At 41.2% G+C, this 12,974-nt stretch overlaps 1 protein-coding gene across 3 annotated transcripts in view; it reads right to left on the bottom strand.

Annotated features, from left to right (window-relative positions):
* Positions 1 to 12,974, bottom strand: part of LOC135493895 (THO complex subunit 2-like) — an 86,368-nt gene that overhangs the window by 64,254 nt on the left and 9,140 nt on the right. For all 3 annotated transcript variants that reach the window (XM_064781538.1, XM_064781541.1, XM_064781540.1), the window contains exons 4-8: positions 12,881 to 12,951; positions 12,461 to 12,582; positions 12,041 to 12,177; positions 11,592 to 11,752; positions 11,089 to 11,184 (exon numbers count right to left, since the gene is read on the bottom strand). In XM_064781538.1, the coding sequence (XP_064637608.1) occupies positions 11,089 to 11,184; positions 11,592 to 11,752; positions 12,041 to 12,177; positions 12,461 to 12,582; positions 12,881 to 12,951 (587 nt within the window). The remainder of the gene's footprint in view (positions 1 to 11,088; positions 11,185 to 11,591; positions 11,753 to 12,040; positions 12,178 to 12,460; positions 12,583 to 12,880; positions 12,952 to 12,974) is intronic.

The raw sequence follows: 12,974 nt of genomic DNA, 5'->3' as shown, positions 1-12,974 counted from the left end.
CACACCCACTGGTAAATGTGTCATTGAAACCAGTTCTCTTGCTCTCATTAAGACCATCAGTTTTCCTCAAATCATTTCATAACTTTCATTTCATAATCATAACACATCCAAACGATACCAAATTTCATTTCAGCTTCATCATCAAGTCATTTTTTTCTATCATCAGCAAGTTCATGACATTTAGACCCAGTCAATATCAATTGATCGTTCTTGCAATTCATTGTACATGCTTCCTGTCATTCATTACACATGTTTCATTAATATCATGTCCACTGCATGCAATCATAAACCTCATAGCATTTCAATCACCATTTACCACTGGTCAATGCCACAGCATTGCCATCATCATAGATACAGTTCCTCAGAGAAAAATGCCCTGCAGCTTGTAATATTTCATCATTCACAATCATTAAAAAAGTCATGCCATTTACATCCTGTATTCAAAAGGGAAGCATTCCACAGGGATGATGCCACAGCATTTTATAATTATATACCATTCACCATCACTCAGCATTCCCATACAATAACGTTATCATAATCATCTCAAATCGTGCCTCAGGCAAGAACCTAGCTGGATGTTTCTGATAAAGAACTTCACCACAAAGAACTTGCTCTTGAGTGACAACAGATTACACCAAGATGTGAAAACATCCTCTCTACCTGTCTTGGAGACAAAATATTGACTTTGTCATTGCCAAGGATCATAGGTCATTTTAGACAATGTATTTCACATATCTCTTCACAATCTCATAGCCATTTTCATAAGCATCACTGTCATTTAGACAATCATGTTTTCAACTCAAAGTTTCATGTCGTCCACATTATCCTCATCTCTTTCATTGGCCCTTCATCCCCTCACATTGCATCATAGCTAAAGCCATCCAATCTCCATGACAAACAACATCAATGTCCATCCCATCCATTCTCCATAACCAACAACATCAATGTCCATCCCATCCATTCTCCATAACAAACAACATCAATGTCCATCCCATCCATTATCCATAACAAACAACATCAATGTCCATCCCATCCATTCTCCATAACAAACAACATCAATGTCCATCCCATCCATTCTCCATAACAAACAACATCAATGTCCATCCCATCCATTCTCCATAACAAACAACATCAATGTCCATCCCATCCATTCTCCATAACAAACAACATCAATGTCCATCCCATCCATTCTCCATAACCTGTCATATCATCAACAAAGTCTTTACATGATCTGTCCATCACCATTGATCACACATGCTAAGCCAGGAAACCGTAATGCATTTCATTGTTCAGGAATGAGGCCTCCTCCTGGGAAAAGACATCAACAATACTGGTAAAAACACTATACTTTTGCACTGTGAGGTGGTGCATTGATCCTCATTCCTGATCAACCATGTCAAACACTGTGTGCCTGTTTCTTGTCATGCTATATTACCATCTTCTGCATCATTCATTGGAACAAAAGCTTGATGTTAACACAAAGTAATGAAAACGGAGTTAGCAGGACTGAATAAACATTTCTCAAGTGACCTGCAAAAGTCTTTCCCAATTTCACTTGCTGCATGTAACAGTGCCAATTAATGCATCCATTATTGAACTCAAAATGTTCATCCAACCTAAAGACTCACAAAAAGACATCAGCAACATCATCATTTCTTTTGAACAAACTACGTATTACTGCACATGTTGTCACGTTCTCTTGATTTTGTTGGAATGTACAATTAAGAGCAATTTTCTCAACTCTTTTTGTCATTTCTACCAACATGATGATTTTGGGGGTAATTCATGCAATCATGGGAAGTTCGCAGGTGATTTCATTAAGATTATCACCTATAATGGCGCACCGTAACGAGGAGTCTCAAGATTTTACTCAACCAATTTAAATCAGTTTCCTTATACCTAAAAGAAATTGCCTCTTTACTTAAATTGCAGCAGCCTAGTGTTCACACAAACAAGAAAAATTATGAGATGGCATTCAGAAAATTCAGAAAAGCTTTTTTGACTGCTGTCTTGAGTCTGGGGCACTTCCAACATGTCACTTTATCTTTAGTCAAAGTCGCTTACAAACATTCCAGTTCGAAGCAAACGCTACCAGCATTACCTCCAGTTTGGTATGAAATACTTAAACCTAAGCTGTTGCATAACTTTTCTTTGACCCCTTAAACTTACAGCTGAGCTCTGGGAACTGAATGTACTTGATGTTGAACCTGAATGTATTCTTACTCAAGACCATGTCTCATGATGTGACAACATGACATACAATGCATTTGTAAAGAAATAAAAACTAGTATTATCCTGTTGTTGCAAACGTTCTTCGGTTTTTTTTTGTCCAGGCAAATCAGAAAGATAAGCATTTGAGTGATGACTCTCTCAAGTATCGCATGGAGGAAAACCTGGAGAAAAAGATAACAGCTCTCCCGATTCCAGCCATCTAGGTTAAGTGGTGGTCCGTAGCAGTCTGCCCTCTGATCCATGCCTGTCCGAATTTCTAAAAGGAATCCAAGGACATGAAGGGAGACAACCAGGCTTAAAAGAGAACGCTGGCGATATCAGCCTCTTACTTTAGAGGAATGGCCAGATTTGTGGAATTCGCCCTTGGTGGAATCCTTCATGTCCTGTAACTTGGACTTGGAAAAATTTTCAAAGCAAAAAATTTGCGGGGGCTGATGATGTTTCATAATTCTGAGTGGAAAAAAAGTGAAAAAAATATTTGGACTCGGACATGTTTTCATCTTTCAGAGTTGAACTTATCTGACTCTCTGTATGATGGTCAAAATTGGCAGGATACTTCTGGGCCCTCCCTATTTCAATCAGATTATCACCTTCCTGCCAACCCAATACACACCCAGTGGAGTCCAATCATTAACCAAGGCTCCATTTCATATTCCAATCAGGATCAAATGTAATTTTCTCCTATCACACAATTCAAACTATTTAGGCTACCAAACCTGAGTGGGATCAAAGATCAAGGCAGTCGAACACTTTGTTACGGACGTGACTAGCATAGACAAACACTTGGAAACCTTAAGAAATTGATGGCGATATTGTCAAGGGAAGTGTGTGACAAAATCAACCAGATTAAAGCTGAACTTGTCTTTGAATGTTTTATTGGCTGTGAGGTATTAATAAAACTTCCCTGTGAGCCACACACTTCTCTGCCAGTCCTGATGAGAGCACTTACAAACAAGATCCCATCTCAACCCTCTTGCAGACGACGTCAAACCAGCCAATAAAAGATGACATTTTCACCCAAACCTATCAACTATGTTCCTTCATATTCTGAGGTTGATTTTTTCTGTGCGAAGAGTCTGGCCCATGAGCAGACCCTATTGCATCAAGCAGGTTAAACCACGATAATCATACATGTACATTCAACCTCATGGTTCTCTGAGCATAAAGGAGACAGTTCGGCCTCAAGTTTGCAGCTCAGGCATTTGGGCTCACAACTAGTTTACTCTCTCGATTCATTTGGCATAACCTCTCGCTATTTTCTGACATTGTGTCAGATTAATATGCAACAAATCACATGATTTACTGAGTGTTTTCCCTAGCGGTGCCTAATTTGTTTGAAATCCCGTTTTGCTGCCCCATTTGGCAGAACATTTTCCATAAAGTTGATAAATTAATATCCCAACGAAATCGCAAATGGATCTGTTCCTGACATATAGATCAATTTATTCACAACTTTGTCATGTAATGAATATTGCAAAGATCATTCAGAAGAAATTGCACTTGACCAGTACTTTCTGAAAGAATTACTGGCCGAGACACTAACAGGGATTAAATGCTCCACAAGGTCAGAGCATTGATATTCTTCTTTCCTCACTTTCCAATACCTGATGCAAAAACAACTTTTTTGGTGAAGTTGGGACAGAGGTGAAAACTGCAGCTTTTTGGTGATGGTCAGCCGACAGCATCATAAAGTGTGAGTATTGCTGCAGCAACCTGTGGCAGTTCTGCCACCAGACAAAAATATCCTGTTTTTAAGGTTATTGCAGGTACCTGCGACAAGAATCAGTCATCGCTATAATAATTATCAAACCCATCACTGCACGAGTTGAACACAACGGGCTTGGCAGGGCATCAGATCTAAACCAAGGACCTGTCCAGTCAATGGCCCCAGGGACTAGGCCATTCTGAGTCACTGCCAATGGAAATGACCAATATTTCCCACACCAAATGATGTGATAGGTTCATCAAGCAACCTTGTTGTTGAATCTTAATCAAAGGCCGCCACCAGTCTCCAGGGAGTCATTCGAGGAGATCACATCTCAGACTAGCACAGTCCACAATTTACATCATTATTGATTATCGATCCTGGATGGAAATAGGATCCCTGTGCAACTCTGAAGGCAACTGAAGGCATGCTAGTCTCCAATCTCTAGCAAAGTGAACAAAGTGATCCAATAGAAGCTGGCATCACATGAACACTGAAGGCATGCTTGTCTCCAATCTCTAGCCAAGTGAACAAAGTGATCCAATAGAAGCTGGCATCACATGAACACTAAAGGCATGCTAGTCTCCAATCTCTAGCCAAGTGAACAAAGTGATCCAATAGAAGCTGGCATCACATGAACACTAAAGGCATGCTAGTCTCCAATCTCTAGCCAAGTGAACAAAGTGATCCAATAGAAGCTGGCATCACATGAACACTAAAGGCATGCTTGTCTCCAATCTCTAGCCAAGTGAACAAAGTGATCCAATAGAAGCTGGCATCACATGAACACTAAAGGCATGCTAGTCTCCAATCTCTAGCCAAGTGAACAAAGTGATCCAATAGAAGCTGGCATCACATGAACACTAAAGGCATGCTTGTCTCCAATCTCTAGCCAAGTGAACAAAGTGATCCAATAGAAGCTGGCATCACATGAACACTAAAGGCATGCTAGTCTCCAATCTCTAGCCAAGTGAACAAAGTGATCCAATAGAAGCTGGCATCACATGAACACTAAAGGCATGCTAGTCTCCAATCTCTAGCCAAGTGAACAAAGTGATCCAATAGAAGCTGGCATCACATGAACACTAAAGGCATGCTTGTCTCCAATCTCTAGCCAAGTGAACAAAGTGATCCAATAGAAGCTGGCATCACATGAACACTAAAGGCATGCTAGTCTCCAATCTCTAGCCAAGTGAACAAAGTGATCCAATAGAAGCTGGCATCACATGAACACTAAAGGCATGCTAGTCTCCAATCTCTAGCCAAGTGAACAAAGTGATCCAATAGAAGCTGGCATCACATGAACACTAAAGGCATGCTAGTCTCCAATCTCTAGCCAAGTGAACAAAGTGATCCAATAGAAGCTGGCATCACATGAACACTAAAGGCATGCTAGTCTCCAATCTCTAGCCAAGTGAACAAAGTGATCCAATAGAAGCTGGCATCACATGAACACTAAAGGCATGCTTGTCTCCAATCTCTAGCCAAGTGAACAAAGTGATCCAATAGAAGCTGGCATCACATGAACACTAAAGGCATGCTTGTCTCCAATCTCTAGCCAAGTGAACAAAGTGATCCAATAGAAGCTGGCATCACATGAACACTAAAGGCATGCTTGTCTCCAATCTCTAGCCAAGTGAACAAAGTGATCCAATAGAAGCTGGCATCACATGAACACTAAAGGCATGCTTGTCTCCAATCTCTAGCCAAGTGAACAAAGTGATCCAATAGAAGCTGGCATCACATGAACACTAAAGGCATGCTTGTCTCCAATCTCTAGCCAAGTGAACAAAGTGATCCAATAGAAGCTGGCATCACATGAACACTAAAGGCATGCTAGTCTCCAATCTCTAGCCAAGTGAACAAAGTGATCCAATAGAAGCTGGCATCACATGAACACTAAAGGCATGCTAGTCTCCAATCTCTAGCCAAGTGAACAAAGTGATCCAATAGAAGCTGGCATCACATGAACACTAAAGGCATGCTAGTCTCCAATCTCTAGCCAAGTGAACAAAGTGATCCAATAGAAGCTGGCATCACATGAACACTAAAGGCATGCTAGTCTCCAATCTCTAGCCAAGTGAACAAAGTGATCCAATAGAAGCTGGCATCACATGAACACTAAAGGCATGCTAGTCTCCAATCTCTAGCCAAGTGAACAAAGTGATCCAATAGAAGCTGGCATCACATGAACACTAAAGGCATGCTAGTCTCCAATCTCTAGCCAAGTGAACAAAGTGATCCAATAGAAGCTGGCATCACATGAACACTAAAGGCATGCTAGTCTCCAATCTCTAGCCAAGTGAACAAAGTGATCCAATAGAAGCTGGCATCACATGAACACTAAAGGCATGCTAGTCTCCAATCTCTAGCCAAGTGAGCAAAGTGATCCAATAGAAGCTGGCATCACATGAACACTAAAGGCATGCTTGTCTCCAATCTCTAGCCAAGTGAACAAAGTGATCCAATAGAAGCTGGCATCACATGAACACTAAAGGCATGCTAGTCTCCAATCTCTAGCCAAGTGAACAAAGTGATCCAATAGAAGCTGGCATCACATGAACACTAAAGGCATGCTAGTCTCCAATCTCTAGCCAAGTGAACAAAGTGATCCAATAGAAGCTGGCATCACATGAACACTAAAGGCATGCTAGTCTCCAATCTCTAGCCAAGTGAACAAAGTGATCCAATAGAAGCTGGCATCACATGAACACTAAAGGCATGCTTGTCTCCAATCTCTAGCCAAGTGAACAAAGTGATCCAATAGAAGCTGGCATCACATGAACACTAAAGGCATGCTAGTCTCCAATCTCTAGCCAAGTGAACAAAGTGATCCAATAGAAGCTGGCATCACATGAACACTGAAGGCATGCTTGTCTCCAATCTCTAGCCAAGTGAACAAAGTGATCCAATAGAAGCTGGCATCACATGAACACTAAAGGCATGCTTGTCTCCAATCTCTAGCCAAGTGAACAAAGTGATCCAATAGAAGCTGGCATCACATGAACACTAAAGGCATGCTTGTCTCCAATCTCTAGCCAAGTGAACAAAGTGATCCAATAGAAGCTGGCATCACATGAACACTAAAGGCATGCTTGTCTCCAATCTCTAGCCAAGTGAACAAAGTGATCCAATAGAAGCTGGCATCACATGAACACTAAAGGCATGCTAGTCTCCAATCTCTAGCCAAGTGAACAAAGTGATCCAATAGAAGCTGGCATCACATGAACACTAAAGGCATGCTTGTCTCCAATCCCGAACCAACAGCCAAAGTGCCAGAGGTGAACAATGTGATCCAGAAACAACTCAGCAGGGAAAACTGGCCTCTCATGTCAGAGAGCATCCAACAACAAGCGACTCAATCGCGTGAGCAAGCAACTTGACTGACCCATGACATATGACCTCAAGCCATTGTCACTAGGGACATTGTTGGATTTCGATGACAGAATATGCAGTCAAAGGTTACATTCCACTCCGACCAAGAAAATTGGACTCGGTGGAACCAATCTCGTAATCTCAAATTGCCTCTGAATTGTCCTTAATCTTGGCCCAATTCAGAATGCCAACACCCTGCCCAATCAAACCCATCAAACATCCTGGTAGAGACATTTAGGGAGGAATTAGCGACCTTAACCTCACGTTTAAATCCCAATGACTGGTGCAAAACATCCTGCATCATTCCAATATCCCAGGTCAAGATTACTCCCAAGACATAACAACTAGCCCAATTCATCTCAAAACTCATCAAAATCCCCCAACCAACTCAATTAATCTCACACAGAAGTATCAACCACCAAATGATACTTTTTACTGCAACTTGGCCACCTTTATGCCCCTAGAGTTGAGTAAATATTCCAGAGCGACTATTTCCCTAATGAAGTGTTTGGTATGCACGGCCACGGAGGAGGCCAGGGACCGATCTACACCCAATCATCCCAATCAAACCAATGAACCCAAAAAGTGTTGCCCGCCCACTGCTGTCAGCCTCTGGTGAAAAACCTCCCTTAACATCGTTACTTGGGTATTGGAATCAATTTGTGGTAGGGTAAGTATCTGGTGTTGCCATTATGGAGTGTGCTTGGAATGGTACGAGGCTCATCAGAGTGGTGGTCATCAGTTGCTAGAGATCAGAGAAGAAGGATCTTCATCAGCACTTGCAGGCAGACGATGACATGGGTCAGGGCTTGATGCTAACATACAGACAGGATTGCTTAGCCAAGGCCGACTCAGTACAGACCTAGTTGGTATAGGCCAAGGTAGAGATGGTGTAGGCCTAGTTGGTGTAGGCCTAGTTGGTATAGGCCAAGGCCAAGTTGGTATAGGCAGAGACTGAGTTGGTATAGGCCGGATTGGTATTAGCCAAGGCCGTGTTGACATAGGCCTAGTTGGTATAGGTCTAGTTGGGATAGGTCTAGTTGGTATAGGTCTAGTTGGGATAGGTCTTGTTGGGATAGGTCTAATTGATATAGGCTTAGTTGGTATAAGCCGAGGCCGAGTATAGGTCTGATTGGTATTAGCCAAGGCCGTGTTGACATAGGCCTAGTTGGTACAGGTCTAGTTGGGATAGGTCTAGTTGGGATAGGTCTAGCTGGGACAGGTCTAGTTGGTATAGGTCTAGTTGGGATAGGTCTAATTGATATAGGCTTAGTTGGTATAAGCCGAGGCCGAGTGTAGGTCTGGTTGGTATTAGCCAAGGCTGAGTTTGACATAGGCCTAGTTGGTACAGGTCTAGTTGGGATAGGTCTTGTTGGGATAGGTCTAATTGATATAGGCTTAGTTGGTATAAGCCGAGGCCGAGTATAGGTCTGGTTGGTATTAGCCAAGGCCGTGTTGACATAGGCCTAGTTGGTACAGGTCTAGTTGGGATAGGTCTAGTTGGGATAGGTCTAGCTGGGACAGGTCTAGTTGGTATAGGTCTAGTTGGGATAGGTCTAATTGATATAGGCTTAGTTGGTATAAGCCGAGGCCGAGTGTAGGTCTGGTTGGTATTAGCCAAGGCTGAGTTTGACATAGGCCTAGTTGGTATAGGTCTAGTTGGGATAGGTCTTGTTGGGATAGGTCTAATTGATATAGGCTTAGTTGGTATAAGCCGAGGCCGAGTATAGGTCTGATTGGTATTAGCCAAGGCCGTGTTGACATAGGCCTAGTTGGTACAGGTCTAGTTGGGATAGGTCTAGTTGGGATAGGTCTAGCTGGGACAGGTCTAGTTGGTATAGGTCTAGTTGGGATAGGTCTAATTGATATAGGCTTAGTTGGTATAAGCCGAGGCCGAGTGTAGGTCTGGTTGGTATTAGCCAAGGCTGAGTTTGACATAGGCCTAGTTGGTATAGGTCTAGTTGATATAGGCTGATATCTAAGCTATTTAGTATTTGAGTCCAGTCCTCACCATATCATATTGCTTCTGGAATAAAGATGTGATTGTAACACAAGGGAATTTCCCCGGGGATAACGATTCATCATCTTTGATATTTCTATTCAATGTTTGAGTCAAATTTCAACTTATATTGATATACCAAGATTTAAAGGCGACATGTCTCATACAGGTGGAACAGCATGTAACCACATAAACCAGGTGGCATTATCAACAAGGTGTAACTGAGAAATGTATCCTGGGAAAATCTGCCTGCATCAGGTGTTGTTGAGAGGCGAATGACTTTTCATGGGATCACAAGTAGCTATAAAGGCATTTCCTTTCAAGCAGGGCACTGCACCCTCCTTCACAGACTCCCTTTGCTGCCCTGCCATCTCAGGTTCCCTGCTGGAGCACCATCAGATCCAATGAACTTCTGATCGCATGACAAACCAAGTGATGTGTGACATCAGAAGTTATGTCAGACATGTCACAATCAAGATACGACATGACGGTCATCACTTGTGACATCCACATCACTCAATTTATCATATCATCAGAAGTCCATTTTTCAGCACAGCAAGCACTGAGGTCAAGCCCTGGACCAAAGCAGCAAGTCCTTTAGTGCACCCACCCATTTTTGCCAGCATTTTTGTATTGCCAAGCCTTCCTTATATTTCCAGCAGTGGCACCACTCAAGCACTAAATATCAATTAACTACAGGGAACAATGCCTGGATCAGAATGACAACAATTGATACCCAGTTTTACTTGTGTATGCTATTTTTTGACACTTAGTTAATACAGGGCAGATTAGCCATGAAGTGAATGAAGAAGCTTGGATCACATGACTTTGATTACAATTCCCTGCTTTGACCAACCCGATCAAGCATAGTAGACTGGGGCAGCTCTGCCTTCAGTGAGTGTGGGAGAAAGTGAGCTGCTAAGAAGACCCACGATTACCACCAAAAGACATGCTTGATAAGAAGGTGAGTGCTGATTTTCACTTCTTTGTTCTAGAAGCAATATAGATATGATAAAGTATGGATTAAATCTGTACTTGATACAAGAAATAAATAGGAAAGGCTCAAACTGCCAAATGGCCCACACATGAACCACCTCTATAACTGGCAGAGAGACAATTCCTCTCTTCTTGAGCTTTTATCAGGAACTTGGGTTAAAATTTACAATCCCCGATCGGAATGACGTAGTTTGATCGCATTCAACTATAAATTCATTGAACAGTGGCATTTATTTCGTCAATTGATGACCTTTTTGAGGGCCATGATTGGGGATTGTAAACTTGTTACAGAACATGATATATTTCTAACATGAACTCCTCAATTTTAGAATTTGCGTTATTTTCAATTCCAAAGTTGATGACCCATCAACATTTTCAAAATGAAGCTTAATTTAACAACAATCAGATTTTTCTCGCTCTGATTTTTCTCCATGCGCTGGTCATGACATAAACCTCATTGATCGAAGCTTTCTAGATTTCAGACAAATAATGTGTTTTTTGCGGGTTTCATCTTAAAAATTAATGTTTTAACTTTTTTCATGATAGAACAAAAAAACATTTTCGGATTTTTGCTAATTTTCAAAGTTTTTGAATTTTTTTGAATTATTTTTGAAATTTCGATTTTTTAAAAACAAATTTTCTTTCTTCATTGTATAATAAAGAAATTTGAATTTTATGAAAGTATTTTTCAATGATTTTGGACTGGAAAAATATTTCTCCCTTTTTTGAATTTTCTAATTTTAAGGAACAAGATAAACAATGCTAAGAATAGTGTACTTACATGTGGATAGAGGATGTCGAGATCTATCAATTTATGATGCAGAAGCAGAGCAGCAACTTTATATAGTGAGGCCGGAGTTTCATGTTCCTGTGTCATCTGAAATGTTCATCAGTCCGATCAAAAACATGGTACAGAAGAACCTCTAAATTAAGGACACCAACAGGTGTTGTCATATATAGGGAAGTATCCCGATTGCAGAGGTCAATTTTGGTAGAAATGACCTATTTTTTGGGACCAAAATCTCTGTCCCTGATAGAGGTTGTCCGCTAAGGGAGGTTCCACTGTACATATTAGTCTTCTTTCTCTACATATTTACCAACAGTCATGCCTGCTTTGATTCATGTTTTATCTAATTGGCGACTCGTCGATTCTATTGACCACTTCAACAAAACATTTGACAAAATCTGTCAACTTTCTGAGATGTTCTCCGAACAGGTTCCCTCAGAAATTATATACTGTATCTCGCAAAAATGCTCACTTTTTCATGAAGAAAGAAAACCAACCTGGTAAAAGTGGAACTTGTGTCCCAGTATTTGACAAAGCATGTCCCGTTCGGTTGTGTAATTCTTGAGAAGTGGGATGAAGACAGTTCCAAGCTCAGGGCGACATTCAAATGACTCCAAAATGATGTCAAGGACACGGTTGGGGTCAAGGTCAAAACAACCTGGAAAGGATGTCAGAAATCATATATGAGCCTATTAGAAAACTTTGTTAGAAATGTGATAAGATTCATTCAACTGAAGTAGTCCAGGTCAGTGAAACATGATCAGGTTGTCAAATTCACTTGAATCTGCAGAATAACAAAACTTTTGGTCAATAGTAAGATGTGAGAGACCCCTATAGGCAAGTTTGTGTCACTTTCTCTTGCCTACTAAGCTACTGCCTACAGAGTCCCTTTAAGAAGGAAGGTCATAGCTGGGAAGATTTCCCAACTCTTTGTGAATGACCTTACCAATGAGTGATTTGATATTCTGTAAGATGCGTTCATACGTGAGATGAACTGAGGCAAAGTCTTGTCCAAGTTCCGTGCTCAGCTTGGCATATCCTTCATTCTCTTCCCGCAGAAGGTTGAACTTCTGCTGCTTGTAACTGAAAGAAAAGCAGTAAGATACAATTTTGGAATATTACTGGGCTAGGCCGTAACCTATCTGATAGATTATTCAACCTTCACCCATCATTATGCAAACAAATCACAACCCAGGGTTGTGAAGTTGATAGGGACATCGGGTTTAATATGCAACGCTTGCATGCACAACACTACGACTATTAGTGTCACCTGATGTTAGATAAGTGCACTGGATATAGTTGAGGCATAAGAAAAGACAACGAATATGAATGATGTCAGCCTTTAACCGAGGCCTGCCACACTTACTACAGCCTTGTCTTGGTCTTGACATATTTAGTTTGAAATGCTGACTTTGACTGAATCAATCCAATGCTCTCTAGTGTTTCTTGATCAAGGCGCTCCTTCAGCAGGACGTCTGGTATGAATGGCTGGAGAGCAAACACACATCAGAATGAGAAATACGTTTGGGAATATTCGAATAATATGGTGAAGCATTTCAAACTCAAGCAACCTAAAGGAGATGTTATTGTTCGTCAATCTGTAATATTGGATATTTTCAAGACTTGCATTTCAATATTTGATAAAACTACATTACAGAATGTCATGAAACTAAACCGACTTTCTGAGTGGAGATCCAGAGACGGCAGCATCAGGACTTCCGGTCACAGCATGTTCATTGATACCTTAACAATCTTGTAAACTTACTGTTGAAGACAGCTTACTTACCAAACATGCTGAAACTAGTGCTTTAAACCTCTCGATCTGCTCCTTGTCTTCTAGGCAGGTCATCTCCACATCTGCAAAGACCAGGCCATGGCAG

The sequence above is a fragment of the Lineus longissimus genome, chromosome 9, assembly GCF_910592395.1.
Source record: "Lineus longissimus chromosome 9, tnLinLong1.2, whole genome shotgun sequence".
Lineage (NCBI taxonomy): Eukaryota > Metazoa > Nemertea > Pilidiophora > Heteronemertea > Lineidae > Lineus > Lineus longissimus.
This window is presented reverse-complemented; position numbering and strand designations above follow the sequence as displayed.